This window comes from Nannobrachium achirus, assembly GCF_963921795.1.
Source record: "Nannobrachium achirus genome assembly, chromosome: 11".
Classification (NCBI taxonomy): Eukaryota; Metazoa; Chordata; class Actinopteri; order Myctophiformes; family Myctophidae; genus Nannobrachium; species Nannobrachium achirus.
The window spans coordinates 44,402,851-44,420,910 of record NC_137820.1 but is presented as its reverse complement, the minus strand read 5'-3'; the positions used below and the strand labels follow the sequence as shown (position 1 = coordinate 44,420,910).

At 44.1% G+C, this 18,060-nt stretch overlaps 1 protein-coding gene across 1 annotated transcript in view; it reads right to left on the bottom strand.

Moving 5' to 3' along the window:
* LOC308294863 (protein MTSS 2-like) overlaps positions 1-18,060 on the bottom strand; it is a 46,793-nt gene that overhangs the window by 27,649 nt on the left and 1,084 nt on the right. The window contains exons 2-3 of the mRNA XM_080737762.1: positions 10,189-10,250; positions 9,959-10,032 (exon numbers count right to left, since the gene is read on the bottom strand). Of these exons, the coding sequence (XP_080593888.1) occupies positions 9,959-10,032; positions 10,189-10,250 (136 nt within the window). The remainder of the gene's footprint in view (positions 1-9,958; positions 10,033-10,188; positions 10,251-18,060) is intronic.

Below are 18,060 nucleotides of genomic sequence, written 5' to 3'. Positions count from 1 at the left end.
ACACAGACACACACACAGTCCCATTGTTGTCTGCCCCAAGCACAGACACACACACACACACACACACACACACACACACACACACACACACACACACACACACACACACACACACACACACACACACACACACACACACACACACACACACACACACAGCAGTTTCCCGTCCCCGCTAGACAGATCTGAGCGTGTTGTAAACATGTTCTGGAGTGCATTAAAGACAAACGGCCGCAGAACTTAAAGGAACAGGCGGAGGAGGAGACGTTTAACAGTGAGGGAACTTCCTGTCCAGCAGCGACAGAAGTGCTGCTAAAAATAGACCGCCGGCCTTGTCCAGATGTGCTCTTCATTATGAGGTGAGGGAGACACAGAGAGAGAGAGAGAGAGAGAGAGAGAGAGACAGACAGACAGACAGACAGACAGACAGACAGACAGACAGACAGACATTTGTATTCTATTTCCCCACTACACACAGAGGAGGAAGTGGTTGTCAACTCTTTTTTAATTTCAAGGATCTGCATAACTATGAGACTCTGAGACCAAAATGGACCCTTACAGGCCCATTTGGTTCCACTTGCACACTCTCGGAGTTGCAGACCTGGAAGGGTCCATTAGGAACCCCCTCAAGTAACGCCGTGGGTCCTTCCTTGGACCCCACTTTGAGAACCACTGTTTTGCAGAGAATCCCACTTCCTAATCGTCTCCTCATGGGCCACAGACCTCAGCTCGCACCGTCATACGTCCCTCCGAGTTTTCCTCCAGGTCCCAAACAAGCAGCAGCAGCAGCCGAGTTGGGCTCTAAGATGCACAGTCTGTATCAGTCACATAGTGTATAAGGGTTAGGGTTAGGCCAACGTTTGGAAACCGGTTGTCACCGATAGATGACCTGCGAGCACCATCTGTGTGTTTATTGTTTTGGAAGCGATGCTTGTTTTACTGAGCCAAGTGCTGTGACTCCCCGTAACTAATGATACGACTTCATTATCAAGACAGGCATGTCTAAAACGCTTAAAGACACAACACTTCTCCAGTGTGTTATGTGTGCCCCATGTCCCCAGCCTATGAAGATTACGCACTTTGACAAGTCTGTACTGTGTACCTATCAGCGTTGGCTGATATGGAGGGGAAATAATCAGGGTATCTGTATCAACCTCAACTCACATACGGTGCTAGAGGTCTGTTCTGAGTTTCATAATTGCAGTACTGCTGTGAAGTGTGACAACTGAATATCCCCTGTGGCATCAATGTCTGTGTCTGTCTGTCTGTCTGTCTGTCTGTCTGTCTGTCTGTCTGTCTGTCTGTCTGTCTGTCTGTGTGTGTGTGTGTGTGTGTGGCTGTCAGTCTCTATTCTTATTCTCTGAGATGCTTATTCTTATTCTGTCTGTCTTTCTGTCTGTTTGCATATCCATCCAGCCATCCATCCATACAGAAGCGCACATAGGGAGTCGCACTCAATCACAGTCTCATCTGCAACAGCTGTTTTCAAAGACATTCTGCCGGGTGAGTCCTTGTGGGCCGACAACAGCTCCATCATTAGATCTCATCAAACCGAGACCAGCTCACCTCGGTCTCCTCCGGAAACCGTGACAACAATCCCCCGCGGTCACGTGACCCACCCAACCAGCGCACTTCAAGGACCTTGTTTAGTCAAAACAACGGGCAAATCACGGCTGCTTGTTTTCAATCAGCCACTTTGGTTGATTGAAACCATGTCCTTATTCTTACTTTAAAGACCTCCTCCTCCTCCTCCTCCTCCTCCTTGCATTCCTCCATCCTGAATGTTCAGGGCACAGCCCAGATGAACACAGTGTTCTCCTTAAAACCTCATTTATCCTCCTCGGTACGACGGTGGCGCACGCCGAAAATAGCAGACGTGCAAGCTCACGACGTGTCGCGTCTGCGATGCATCGTGAGCTTCAAGGTCTGTTATTTTTGTCACGCGACGCACGTCATACGGCGGAATATAAATCAGGCTCTGGTCTCCAGTTTGTCTTCTTGGTTCGGTATTTTTGCCCACAGAGTCGACGTAACGCGGAGCCAAACGTCTTGTTTTTATCTCCTTCTCCTTCTTATTATGATTCCCCCCTTTCCTTCTGTTCCGCTCCTCCCCCCACCGCTCTCTTCCTCCGCTCCCCGCCTGCAGTAATAATAATTATTGGAAAACATTCATTTGCAGCGAGACCACATCGGGCCCGGAGGATTGAAATGTACGAGACGGCACGGTGAGGAGGTAGGAGAAGTATGTTTGCGGTGCGGTCACAGGCAGCTCTGCTGTGCTCCCAAACGGACGTAGCAGCTCAATGGTGGCTGGAAAAGGGCCTGGATGTGCTTGAGGTGACCTTAATGCTAGAGGTCACTCAATACCTCTAGCGTAGAATGCGTCATGCAATCAGCCGTAATGGAAAGGCACAGGAAAAAAGATTGTCGCGCATCAGCCTGCGTCATTCATCAAAGGTGACACCAGGGCCATATAAATAAATGACACAGTACATAATGCACTTAACCCCAGTTGTGGAAGCTAACAACTAAGTATGCTTACTTGAGTATTTTTCCCCCATTCTTTGAGCTTTCAAAATCGGACAACATGAGCTTGTAGATCTGTTATTTTAGAAAAAATATACATATATTCTACATGACATAATGAGTACATTAAGTATATTTTGATGCCAATACCTTTGTTATTTTACTTTAGTAAAATGTTGTACGCAGGAGTTTTACTTCTAACAGGGTGTTTGTTGTGCTATTACTGCTTTTACTTAAATAAAATTACTTCTTCCACCGCTGGCATGATCCAGCTTCAGACATTTCTCAACATGGAAAAAGAAAGAAAGAAAAGAAAACAACGTATGAATCTATGAATATAAAATGCAGGCCCCTCCCCTCCATCATCTACAGAGCACAGATCAATCACATCACCCATGTCGGATGGAAACCTCATATGTCCAAAACCGTTCCTTTTCTAAGTGGAAAAAAGAACCAGCGTTCCAATGGATCTGATGTAGTTGTTATTTAGTCTCAAGCTCTTTTCATTGGTTCCATATTTATGAAGCCCACAGACACACTTAACCAACTTTCACTTTCACTTTTGTGTGACACAATGACAATTTAAAGTAGGGCATTAATTCCAAGTTGTCTGCCCAACAGCAACTGCATCGTGCTTAGATGGGAAGTTCTGGGGCGCCCTGGCTGTCAGCGCAGGGTCACACAGCCAGGCCAGTCGTCTCATCACTGAACATGTCCGTATAAATAGCTGCACTGCTGTGACAGCAGGGCGGAACAGTATAATCTCCTGATCTGGCTCTGAGGGCTGGGATGCCACGGCGGCACCGCGGCCGTGCCAGGACGTCCAGATGGCGGGCCGGGATATCCGTCCCATCTGCCAAACCCAGAGGAGAGGAGAGGACCGACCGGCCGCGCCCCGGCCAGACCAGCAGATTACTGTGGCTCACTGACACACTGATCTACTAGCAGCACACCACAAAACACTTGTACTGTATGTACTGTACTGTGTGTGTGTGTGTGTGTGTGTGTGTGTGTGTGTGTGTGTGTGTGTGTGTGTGTGTGTGTGTGTGTGTGTGTGTGTGTGTGTGTGTCACTGAAGCAGAGGAGAGAGGGTGATGGGGAGAGAAAGAAAGAAAGAAAGAAAGAAAGAAAGAAAGAAAGTAAGAAAGAAAGAAAGAAAGAAAGAAAGAAAGAAAGAAAGAAAGATGTGTGTACTTTACTGCTACTGTTATATTATGTCTGTGAGTGTAATGGTGTGTGTAGTTTATGGGTTCTGTTATATTGTGTGTGTGTGTGTGTGTGTGTGTGTGTGTGTGTGTGTGTGTGTGTGTGTGTGTGTGTGTGTGTGTGTGTGTGTGTGTGTACGTGCGTGCGTGCGTGCGTGCGTGCGTGCGTGCGTGCGTGCGTGTGCGCGTGTGTGTGTGTGTGTGTGTGTGTGTGTAGCCTCGCAGTCTAGCAACGCGAGGCTGGTGGGTGTGTGATGGGAAAGTGAAGTGTGAATGTGTTCTTCCCTACAGTGTTAACCACACAACCCCTGTATAATTTGTTGTACGTCAAATTGGCAAGATCAAAGCGCATATCGCAACACATTTTGAGCTTGTAGATCTGCTATTTTTGCAGAATGTTCGCCTATCATGACATCCCAGAGTGTGATCACAGAGAGGCTGATCACAGAGGGTTAGGGACAGCTCTACTCTGCTCTGCGTGTCTGGTTGCTACAGAGTGGGGGCTAAGAGGATTAGCTAAACGCCTCTGCCTAGCGTAGCAACACAAGGCTGTGGAAATCCCACTGCAACCCCCACCCTAGCCAACACTTTCCCTCCCCCAACCGCCCCGTCTCACCTTGTTCGCCCAAATACACAGCCTGTACCGACCAGGGATGGGACGATATGAACATTTCATATCACGATTATTGTGACAAAAGAAATCGCGATTTACGCTATTATCGCGATAATCAAATTCAATTGGGAACTGGGAAGATTTGCCAAAGAATTGCTCACAACGTGAGCTTGTAGATTTGATAGAGAGTGAAAAAAAGACTGTATCAAGTACGTATATTATAAGTACCTTTTACCAATTATAGAGGGTTTAAAATGGTACCGGATATGCAGCTCTGCATTGATCCCAGTGCATGACAGAGTACGATATCACGATACATTTAATCTCCACGATACAATTATTGTGAGTGTTTTTTTATCACGATAAACGATAATATCGCTTATGGTCCCATCCCTAGTACCGACTGCACCGCGATGGACAGTTAGCCCTGGACAACCTCGATATGACCCCGTCCAAATCAGCCATGATGTGCAAAGAAACTGTAAACTGTCAACGGCCTTTCTTTTTTAAAGAGAGTGATATTTATTCATCCACATGCGGTGTACACATCTCGCTGTGAAGTAGGAATCGGGTTGCAGGCTTTGAGCGCTGCTGTATCAAGGTGACAGGCTTCGTGCTGTCAGCCATGGCACAAATCTCCAAGCCTTGACAAATGACTCTGACACAAACCAGATGGAGGAACAACACTCCAGATAAGAGGAGAAATATGATGGGAAAATCTGTTTGTTTTTTTTAATTGTGGGGGAACTACTCCTTTATGCATGAATGAAAACAACAACAACAACAAAGAAACTACGAGTGTAAGAACCGAGCCACTCAAGAGAAGTGCAGGGCCCCAAACATGAAACATTTATCTCTTTAAGACTAGATTCTCCAAATATATTCGTCTAGTATATACTTTGTGGTTGGCAGGACTTTATTGAACCCAGATGCTGGCCCCTAGTCTGTAAAGACAGACATGCCTTAAGACATAGATCCATCAACACTACAGAGCAGAACACACGCACACGCGCGAGCACACAAGCACACACACACACCCTGTGTCCACACACACACACACACACACACACACACACACACACACACACACACACACACACATCACTGTCAGGCACATGCCAAAACGTTTGGCATTCGACCCTTCCAGCTGTTCCATTAAACGCAGACGCTGACGCCATCACCTTCAAAATTCCAAAAACGGGCACAACACATTGAGACCGGGAGCCTGGTCCTGAAACCAGACACACTCCTTCCTTCTGTTCTGTGACATGGATGGAAGCAAGCCGGAGATAGAGGTAGAAAAGGAGAGACAGGGTAATCATATGTACGGTACTAGAGGACTTGCTGGAAACACGCTGAAATCTAATGGCACCAAATTGTAAAACCCTTCACCAGTACACTGTAACTCATCCACTCTGTCTACATTAGTGGATCCCAGGCAGACAGCGTTTGCGTTATGTGGGATGTCCCTATTTGGGCATGTGATTATTATAACATATCGTCGTTGTCGGGTGAAAACCTTGTATGTCCAAGACCGTTAGTTTTGTATTTATCATCTTAAAAATGATTCAAACTAGTGAAAACAGCCGATCTACAAGCACACAACGCCTTGCACCGCGAGGCGTTGTGTGCTTGTAGATCTGCTGTTTTCACTACTTCTGTGTGACGGCCTTGTATGGGTGAAGCATGGCTTTACTTTGCGAAGGAATGTACACATTTGAAACTTGGACATACAAGGTTTCCACCCGACAACAACGATATATAACAAGACTTATATAAATGTAATCGGTTTCTTTCCACAGCTGCCTATCGGTGCACTAGTTGTTCCAAAACAAAGAGAGTAGAGTATCCCAAACGCATGCAGCCTACATCAGGAGGTTCAAAGGTTATCGCGGTCCAACACAGGCTCGGCTCCAATAAATATTGACATCCCTCCCCTCCAGTTTAATTGCTGCAGCTCGTTTACAGGCGAGGATGCATCATCTCCCACAGGACAAAAGCAGCAGAGCTGCTCAGCAGAACCACCAGCGAAACAAAACTGCTAAATCTGCGTTTTTGCAGATTCCTTGAACTAATTAAGCAAACACCCATCTAAATTGTCCGCCCGCACAGTGTACAAAAATAAACGCTGACAGATACAACGCTGGGTTTTCCAACCCTGATCCGCGAAACACTGGTGTGGGACAACTTAATTGGGACGAGAAAATCCTCCATTTTCAGTAATTTTCCACCATAATCACCGCATCCAGGACTCAAGTTTCACCCCCTCTTTAGATTGCACTGAAGAGAACATTTCTTCGGTGCCCCATTTCATCGCGTTCCTTTTTTTAATCTTTACAACATTTTCCCATACGGTTTATTTATTTATTTTCTGAGTCACTCATACAGATGGCAAGCCTGAGAATGTTTACTGCAATCCCAAAGTTAATGTCACAGCAAGAGAGGCGAGTGGAAGCGAGTGGAGAGTATGAGTGACACAGTTACAGGGATTTTATGTGTGTCCCATCTATGGCTGTAAAACCATTTTCTCTCCCTCCCTCCCTCTATCCCTCTCCATCTCTCTCTCGCTATCTCTCACTTGATCCCTTTTTTCCCCCTCTGTCAATCTACTAGCGATCATTCTCTCACACGTTCTGTTCTGTAAGCATTAAGCACACAGACATGCTTTTCTTTGAAGTGTTTCCCTGGCAGTCTGCGCCTCCGCTTTGGCGGTGGCGTGATGCCAGCCTCAGGCAGTGAGCCGTTTGTTTGACCTCATTGTACCTCACTCAGTCACATTAAATACTGGTTCATACTTTGGTCGTACAAATTTGGTTCATACAAACAAACAATTGTCAAAAGGTTAAAGCTCTGTATTCTGATAGTAATCACTGCTATATAGATAGAGTGTTTGTTCAATATCTCCAGCTCTTAATAAACAGAAAATACATTTCTGAGTTGCAGACGTGCAAAGGTATGAAAGTTACCGGTATACAATATCTGGCTTGTTTTAAAGTGGTTTAAAAAGTTCCAAAAATTGTTGTAAGACCTTATACTTCCGGTGCCAATTACGTCCAGGAACTTGATAGGAATTACGCCGGTGCGAGGCCACGGCCCCGTAATCTGGTTACCATGGTTACCAGGCAAACAGGCGCTGCGGCGGCCACTAGTGAGCGAAATAATGGCATATCCCATGATGCCATCATCAGGAAGCGTGTAATCCATAGGCTCCTATGCATTGCTGCTGCAAAGAAACGGCTTTATCTCGAAATCTACTTCCAAAAATGTTTTGATCGCAGAGAAACCCTTTTTTTCACAGCGACACTGGGCCGCGACGGTCGGCCGCGGTTAGACATTTTCATTTCCTGATAAATGCTAATCTGTTAATGGTTCTAATGATGGTTGGGCTCTTGGTCAGACTAAATAAATCTAAATTACCACTGCTGACCATGACGATGATATCATTGCTATTTACTAAATAGCAATTTAAATAGTAATATTTAATGTGTGGGATTAAGTTTCAAGTCTCTACAAGTTGATTTTCATACTGTACTGAAATTAATGGAATCCAATGAATTCCTTGACTATAAAACAAACTATACAGTTTTGGAAATGTGTTGGCAGCAATGTCAAGTATACAGTGAGTGTTAGTCAGTGCTCTAAACATGCCAAACCAGACCACTGGTATGGTCTTTAAGCTAATGTGATGCATCTTTACAGGGCTAACATTTAATAGAGTTGGGGATGCCTGCATGCGGATGACAGCAGGGGCAGCTATATTTGGTTTTAGAGGCGTGAAAGCGTGAACACTGTTAGAGACATGCCAGTGTAGCTATTTTCCTCTAGCAGCCAATGGTCCGTTTACGACCCCACCACTGCAGACAGCTTTAGCCCATGTTGGCATGTGACCTACGGCTACCAGCTGTCCAATGTGAATGTGTCTGTGCGTGGCTGTGCGCCTGTGCAACTGAGCATTTTGGCATGCACACTTGTACGCATTGCCTGTTTGTGAGTGCGTTGTTGGTGCGTTGTGGACATTTGCATGGTCATCTCTGTGGAACGAGAAGGGGTTCCTTCTGACCTAAATACTGCCGTCAACGATCAACTCCACCGACATCTGTGTTAATCAGGAGGGTCTTGAGCTTGATCTGTGTGTTCCTAGTGACCGAGTGACACCGAGTGACAAAGCAGATCAGCAGACCTCATTAGGACCAAAGAAACAATAAGCTCACACTTCTCGTGTGTGGTCTCCCACTCAAGTCCTGCCATTTTAGGACTTGAGGTTCAGCGTTCAGACTGAGGGCTCTTTTGGATTGAGGGGGTGACTGAGGGTGTTCACTTTGTGAATAAAATAAAGATGTGTGCCAATCTGTAGGGTACAGGGTGTGAATACATTATAACTTACACAATTGCGGTGTTTGTATTTGGTCTCTTTTATCGAGACATTCATGTCCTATGGTTTGGTAAGTGGCGCTGCCTGAAGGTCAAAATGTAAATGAGCAAGTAGGGAGGATCTACTAGCTCAGTCTTGCACTTGACCCGGGTTCAAATCACATAACATGACAGTTACAGACTGTAGCTTAAATATACAATAATAGACCCAGCTCCGTTTAACCCATCCTAGATATTTAGGAGCAGTGGGTGCTACAGCGCCCGGGGGGCACTTAGGGGTTAAGTGTCTTGCTTAGGGACACTTTAACACATAGGCCGGAGAACTTCTGTTCCCCAGACGGCCACTCTACCATTCAGCAAAGGCCGCCCAGCTAGAGTTCCTTCCTATCCCCTACTGTCTTTCTTAGGCTTTGTGCGTATATACAGAGGAGGAATTTGTAAGGAATTTGTTGGGAGGACCAGTCCCGACAACTTATAGCCTTATGGTACACACCACTGGCGTTTTTTTCATGTGATTAATTCACCCTAAGATATGCTATTGTTTGTGTTGTGAGGTTATCCTCAGAGAATGTGAATATTAAGTGCCAATAAAGCGATGTACTTCTTACTCAGAATAATGTTGATTTTTCAGGCAGAATAAAGGCGTCAATCTGCATGAATGAGGAACCAACTATATAAATAGATTTGATTGATTTGCAATTGATAACACTTTTCATAATTGTTATCAAGCCCTCTGTGTGTAAAAGACCTTTCGAGTTAATCGTAACTCATCGTACAGCTAACAGTGAAACTAGCCGATCTACAAGGTCTCTTGTTGTATCGCAACGCATTGTGAGCTTGTAGATCTGCTATATTTGCTATTTTTGAATTGCCCAGGCCCTGGGAGAATGGGAGCAGTTCAACAACACACACACACACACACACACACACACACACACACACACACACACACACACACACACACACACACACACACATCTCCATACAGTCACCTCCATGACACTAGACAGCCTTAAATGACAGTAAGGTGCATGTCCCGAATGACCAATTGCAAAAACAAACAACATATTTGTGAGAGGAAAGTAAAAGCTAAACAAAAACTAAACAAAAAAACAGATACAGAAAATCTAATCCAAGCCCACAGAAAGTACATTTTGTCCCCCTCATAAAAAACACTCCCTTGTGGAAGATAAATCCAACGCTCAGGAACCATGTTTGTGTGGATAAGGTTTCCTCTACTTACCTCTGGAGTTGGTTGCCATGTCTGCCACCTTCTGAAAGGCATCTAGGAAAGCCACCGCAGCCAAGATTGTGGTCCTGGAGAATAAAGAGGAAAAAAGGTTTGGTTACATAGTCTTTTATTACGGTAAAGAAAATGCATACAGAATACAGAGACATGACCATTTATTTATTTTTGTCAAAGAATGTTCAAGCGGATGCATTCTCATTCGGATGAAACATTTGAATATTCACCTGAGTTGAGAGTGCAGCTTCGTGGCCTTGGCACTGAAGTCTTCCCACACCGGATAAGAGCTCTGATAAGACACAGAGAAAGGGGGAGGATAAGTCAGACACACGTCTCAGAGGCCATGTGAGAAGATGCTAAACACATACTGAGGGCCAAAGTGACAGAACATGATGTTCCTGCTCAATAAGAGTGACCTGATAATCACTCAATGTCAAGCTCACAATCAGTGTTTTTCTCTCAACATCCTCCCAATGACATGCTGATATGACACTGACTGTAAGTGAGTATAGATAATGGCACACACTACTGAGTGAAATCCAGTATAGATACTGACATACTCAAGGGGGAGACAATAGTAACAATGTAATTACTCGTGTACTTAAGTAAATCAAATTGTATCTGTTTGTTTCCTTGAGTATTTGTATTTTTGGACTTGATCTAGGAAAAAATAAAAAGTACATTATATTCAAATAGTGAAAGTTGCAGATCTTCAAGCTTGTAGATCACTTGTAACTTTCACTTGTAGTTGAGTAACATTGACCAGGAGTATACTTTGATTCAAGTACTGGGGTTAAAGACTTTGTCCACAATTGAGTGAATTCAAGGGGAGTATATTGACTCACGCCACGCGAAATCCAAGCGAGTATAGATACTGAGATCTAAATGAATTCAAAGCCAGTATAGGCCGAAGGCTGTGAATAACGCACCAAGACTTGGCTTGTAGCCTTGGGGTTGGGTTTGCCTGCGGGATGAGGGACGCGTTCTTAAAGGGGAAGACCACCCTTTTTCAATATTGAACTATGTAATTAATTAATATACCTTAGAGGAGTTGTGTGGAAATAAAAAAAAGTTCCCCCTCTTCTGTGTTGCCTAGAACTGGAAGATTGATTTGGGGGTTTGTATTGTAAATTACAACTTGATGACATCACACATTGTACTTTACAATACAAACCCCCAAATCAATCCTTCAGTTCTAGGCAACACAGAAAGGGGGGAAGTTTTTTTCTATTTCCACACAACTCCTCTAAGTTATATTAATGACATATTTCAATATTGAAAATGGGTGGTCTTCCCCTTTAATGTGCTGTTACCTGCCTTAAAAAAAAGATCAGCATGCTTCTTTGCCAAGATGCAGAGAAATCCTGAGTGTTAATTTAACCCGGAGAGAATAAAAAACGTGGACCCGTCCAGTTTAACACTATCTGTCTCCCAAGCCCAGTCGTCCCTATCTTGGGCATGTCATTATGGCTGAAAGATTTTCCAAACATTTCCAAAATAGCTTGTGGATCATCTATTTCCGCTATAGGACAAAGTATATCTATGGGTTTAAGTGGTTTTAAATAAACAGCCAGGACTGTGCTGTGCAGTTTCCCCCAGACAGTGCTTTGAAATCCCAAGAGCAGAGACCTCTACCTCCATACTAACTCTCTCCACAGCTGTGGCTTGTGGCAGCCTGCTACATGTGTGATAATAAGCTGTGCATGCGTGTCATGCATAGGCCTGCCTGTCACAGTTATTACATAATCGCCTGAGTGCAATTATTTGAGATAATAACTATTATTTTTGCACAAACGTCACAATCGTTTCCATTAGTCGCTATAAATTCAAGCTGAATTCGCTGATCTACAAGCTCACAACGTGTCGCATCGTGACATGACAAAATATTTGAAAGAATAAACAATAATGAATGCATGGCCTGTTTTGGCCACGATAGTACAACATGTGTTAGTCATATCTGTCCACTGTGCAATTCCCGTTTATAAAGCCTAAAAAGCAAAGTTAATATATTTATTTTATAAATATGTTCATTGCCAAAACCATAATTAAATCATTAATCGCAATCATTTGTACGGCAATTTATCAACTAAAATGCAATGATGGTGACAGCCCTAACCTTGCATGTACAGGTATGTGCATGAGTGCATAGTACTGAGAGAGTACTGAGAGTTGACACGTGTGTTTTGGGGGAGAACAGCGCAGGTAGCCTGCAAGGTCTTTGAGCGATCGGGGTTAGATTTCCAACAGGATCATGGCAGGCTGCCTGGGGGCACTATCAAAGAACCAGTCCAAACATAAAACACCTTCATGGGGGTAGATCCACGTTTCTGCCTATTAACAAGCTGTGCTTCAGGCCTGGAGGAAGGGAAAGAGAGAACGCTTCTTTAAAGAGAATTCTGACTACATGTAGTAACTTAGAACCTAGAGACACTCGCGTATTGCCTTTCCTCGTCATTCCTGTTATCTGTAACTTAAGGCAGTGATTTTCAACCTTTTTAATGCCAAGGCCCGCTAGTTTGATGTGCATTAAGCCACGTCACAGACCCCCATTTTATGCTACTGTGTAGCTCTAAACTGTACAATCCTCAGAGTTCATTTAACTCTGAGACTAAAATGGAAACAAATGGATTTAGTACTTCTTTCTTTTTTTTTGGCGGCCATAAACAACATGGGGCTGTGGGCCAGTGCTTGCCTGCAAAATGCATCATGGGAATTTTAGGAACACAGAATGGCCAAAGCAGACATACAGCGGTTCTGTTCCCTGTCAAAGGGTTGTGTTGTAAATATACAGTAGGCCTATGTTGTTTCTATTGACTATAACAACCATCAACATCAAAACTGTGCACGTTGACAGCCGAGTGTTTCCCTTTAAAGGGAATCCCATTGTGTTCCACGGAATGCGAGAAGAGTTATACGCCTGTGACGTCAAGCATGTTGTTGTTTGACATCACAACCATGTACACTTATGCATTTTACAGGAGACATACACACAGAAGACATAGGGCATTTATTGTCGATCACCTCACACCAGGACAACGGGACTTAGGTTCCAAATCAGTGACGTTTCCCTTCATTATAACTCAATGGCAGACAGAGTACCACTTCCTCCCTACCAACAGGACCTTCTCTCTGTGAACGACACCCCCACCCTCCCCACGGAAAGCGATTTAGGACTATCATCACAAACATAATGTTTGCCTTGAAAACACCCCACACACCCCCGCCTACTGTCTTCTCTCTGACTGCAACAGGTGGTTCATTATCGTGTGTGTGTGTGTGTGTGTGTGTGTGTGTGTGTGTGTGTGTGTGTGTGTGTGTGTGTGTGTGTGTGTGTGTGTGTGTGTGTGTGTGTGTGTGTGGCCCGGGCCTCCCATGGGGCAGGAGGGATGCGCTGCTAAGGAGGAGGTCTCCTACTCCCCACATGGCAGCTTCTTGGGAGACGGGAGGAGACCCCAGAGGAGGAGGTCTCCTCTTGTCCCACACATGGGAGGAGGGAGGAGGGGAGGAGGAGAAGAATGGAAGGAGGACGGGAGAGAAAAGCACGACTCAAAGCATGACGTCACTGTCGGGCAGAAACCTCGTATCTCCAAGTTTCAAATGTGTACATTTTTTCGCAAAGTAAAGCACTGCTTCATCATACAAGGCCATCGCACAAAAGTAGTTACAAGCACACAACGCCTCGCACCGCGAGGCGTTGTGTGCTTGTAGATTGGCTGTTTTCACTAGTTTAAATCATTTTAAAAATGATAAATACAAAACAAACGGTTTTGGACATACAAGGTTTCCACCCGACAACGACGATGAGTTATACAGCTGGGCGTTAATCACTTGAACCCCAATATCCATATTCTGGGGGAATAACCAAATATTATAGCTCTGCTATTCTTTTGTAGAACCCCAGATACAATTGATCAGATTCAACTTTAAAGTGTCCCAGTTCTTTTGTCTGCATTCTTTTTTATTTTATTTTTTGTTTCATCACTTCCAAATTGTTTATCCTGTATTCTCCTGAAGGAGTTCTCTCTCCTGATCGGATGAAGCTGGTAACCCATCTGAAAATATATCTTCTGTTCTGAACAAACACTGACTACTATAAGAATATAGAGCTATTTGATACTTATTTAAACAACAGAAATATATTGCTTACAGCCCTTTTTAACCCATTTCTGCCATGTCACAGAACTGGATCAAAAGCCCTCCGGTGAACTGTCCCAGGAGTTTGGGGTGAACTCAAACTACTTGTTTTTCACTGCATCGTCTGGCACGTTCTCCTTCTCTTCAACCCTGTCTCCAGCACCTGTCACCAATCCATCTCTTATATAACTCCAGTCCTGCAGGTGTTGCCTGGTGTGGTTTGCACCCTCTGCCCCAGATGCGTAATTTCAGAAAAAATAAATAAAGTAACCACTATTTCAAAAAATAGATGATTTGCAAGCTTACAATGCGTCGTGATATGCCCGTTGCAAGCCTGTAAATTGACAATTTTTCCGCTATTAGTGAAAGTAACATCATTCTAATAGGGAAGTCAGGTTGAAAGTGGTTAATGAAATTATGGTTGCAGTCTTTAAAGGGGTTTTCAATATTGAAATATGTCATTAATATACCTTAGAGGAGTTGTGTGGAAATAAAAAAAAAGTCCCCCCCCCCCCTTCTGTGTTACCTAGAACTGGAGGATTGATTTTGAGGTTTGTATTGTAAATCACACCGAGATGACATCACACCGGTGTGATTTACAATACAAACCCCAAAATCAATCCTCATTAACAAGTGAAAATGGGTGGTCTTCCTCGTTAATGGGTGGTCTTCCCCTTTAAGGTACGTACAACATTAGAGGAGTTGTGTGAGTTGTGTTGTTCCCCCCCTTCTGTGTTGCCTATAGAACTGGAGGATTGATTTTGGGGTTTGTATTGTAAAGTACACCAGTGTGATGTCATCTCGGTGTGATTTACAATACAAACCCCAATCAATCAATCCTCCAGTTCTAGGCAACACAGAAGGGGGGAACTTTTATTTATTTATTTACACACAACTCCTCTAAGGTATATTAATGACATAGTTCAATATTGAAAATGGGTGGTTTTCCCCTTTAACATACCATACTGTCACATCACATGGTCGATGGAAGGGTGTGGATGGAGAGAGAAACACAGGACAGCGCTGACATAAAAGCAGCGTGGAGAAAATATGAGATGAAAGAACTGAATTTGTCTTTGAGGTTAAATGCGAACAAACAGGGGAGGCAACTGACATCCTCTGGGACCCCAAATGATGCATGCTGTGACCTCTGATTGTTAAGTTCATATCACTGAAGTGAAACCTCGAATGTCAACATTTGAAAACGTCTCCCCCCCGTAGACCACCTGCAATTATGCCATAGACCAATGGTCCGTGGACCACTGTTTCAGAAACAAGTGCATTACACGTCTGTTCATGTTGTGTATGTATATCTAGGCCTGTCACAATTATTACATATAATCGTATAATCACAATTATTTGAGATAATCACAATTATTTTTGCATAATCGTTTTAAAATGTTTAATAAAAGCAGATCTACAAGCTTATAGATCAGCTATTTGTGATTTTTTCACATGTATAACACTATTAAATGTCAATATTTTCTTCGTATATTTAAGTTATTTGTCATATCTGCCCTGTGCCATTTGTGATAACGAAGCTTAAAAGGCAAACAGAAATAAAGATGTTATTGACAAGTTCCAATGTTGAACGCCAAACACAATTAAACCTGTTAATCGCAAATTATTGACAATTAATGGGGAACTAAAATGTGTATTGGTGACAGCCCTGTACGTGTCCATGCAGCCGGCTCAGCCTCAGGCGCTGGCAGGCTTGCGTGGCCCAGCCAGGCAGCAGGAATGAGGTCACAATGATGTGGACATCACACCGGCACACTGCTGACTAAGGGCTCCTGGCTCCATTCATCTCCGCTGCTTATCAATACACAGTCTGACTCTTTCTAGAGCTCCCGTCTGTCTGTCTGTCTGTCTGTCTGTCTGTCTGTCCAGGGACGTGCAGAGAATGTTACAGAGGCAGGGGCTGACATTTCTAAAAGGGCCTTTTGGTGGAAATATTGAAAATAGCAGACCTCCAAGCTCGGAGGTCGGCTATTTTCAGTACTCGATACCGCACAACACTAAGCATAAAATAGGTAATACTGGAGATGTGGCTATCGGCATGGATTTCTACACGGAGAGGGCAATTCTTTCAACATAAGATGATGCATTCAAGTTCAGGAGAGTTTGAACAAGGCAATTTCTCTTGAATGCCGCCTTCATGTATGGCATGAAAAGAGGGCATTTGCACTTCTTTCACCATATTGAAAACTGCATTCATGGTCTGGAGAGGGCACTTTTTACAGACGGCTAAAAGGGCAGGGGCTCAAACCCCCTTTCATGTCTATTGGTGCACGTGCCTGTGTCTGTGTCTGTCTGCTGACCGGCACTATGATAACAACACAAATGGAAGACATTTTAAAGCAGCAGTGCTGAGACACTCAAGGTTTAACTTCATTGAGCCTCCCTCACAGAGTCTAACAGACGAAGGCAGATCTGATGGTGCCATGCCTCACTATGCCACATCACGTCCCACACTCCCACTACAGCCTTACATGGCCCACCACACCCTACCCCGCCCACCATACCCCACCATACCCACTGCCATACCCTACCACACCCAACAATTACCCTGCGCGCTAGTTTACGCCAGGAGTTCTCAAACTTTTTTAGGCTGTGACCCCCAAAATAAACATAATATGAACTGGGAACCCCCACCCTGACAAGCACTTGGAATTGTAGGTATTACATTAAATGTGACTCGGTTCCACAGATAAATATTGTGAAAATAGCAGATCTACATGCTCACAACGCTCACAAGCATGTAGATCGGCTATTTTCACAATGTTCGCCTCTTGCTTACTTAATATTTGACAGTTTGGCCAGTTTGGTATTAAAACGGTCTTGAAAGTCCTTAAATTGTCATTTTATAAATGTGCAGGTACCCTGTATACACTTATACTCTGTGTTGGTTTGTTTACCGTTGAGCGAGGAAAACAATTAGATTAAGCTAATCATCTAGGGGCCCCAAAAAATAATTTGGGGACCCCACTTGGGGTCCCAACCCGAAGTTTGAGAACCACTGGTTTACGCGCATAATACCGCATTGGCCGCCGCTGTTTACTGGAGATGGGTCAATGTGGCTGCCATATTGGCCTTGCCTCCTAATGCATTTATGTCCATTGCGGCAAAAGGTCTGTCCACACTCCACAAATGAAATCCTCATAACTCCCAGAATTGTCAACTGATTTTGTTCTGTAATTCTGAGTGTACACTCTCAGCATTATAGGGGGGTCCTAAATGTATGAGTACACCAAACTGGGGGTCCTTGAAATCAAAGCGTTGGAGGACCACTGCTTCATACACAACTGAGGTTATTTCTACAGTGTTATGGCAAGTTGCCCAGACCAATATGGCAGTGATCTTGACGTATGATCCAGTACTTACTGTATATATCATGTCCATGCCTGCCCTGCTCTCAACAGATCAATAAGACATTTGCTAGGTAGAAAGTGGCGCCTGATGCCGGCCTTATATGGTGTCATTAACTCTTTATGGGACGACGGGTATCCTTGACAATGACAGGACTTGTGTGGGCGTCTAGAAGGACCATGAATATGTTCACACCTTCCATCTGTTCCCCTGAAGAACAACAGACCACCATGGCTCAACTTTCTTTACCCCCTCCCCCAACGCGCACACAGTGTCAGTGTCACACACACACACACACACACACACACACACACACACACACACACACACACACACACACACGTCACATCACATCAAGACCCTGTTCAAGAGATGACTTTCCACTCTTCTGCGAGGGAGACAAATATTGAGGTCAAAAAATTGATTAAAATACAGTTTTGCAGAAATATCTATAGCACAATATTTTTGTTTTGTTTTGTTAAAAGTATGTATCGCACAATGCTGTGTAGACTACATGCCTGCAGTATATCCAATGAGAATGGCCTGCATGTTAGTTAAACTGCTAGGTCATAGGGATTCCCTGCTCCACTCATAAT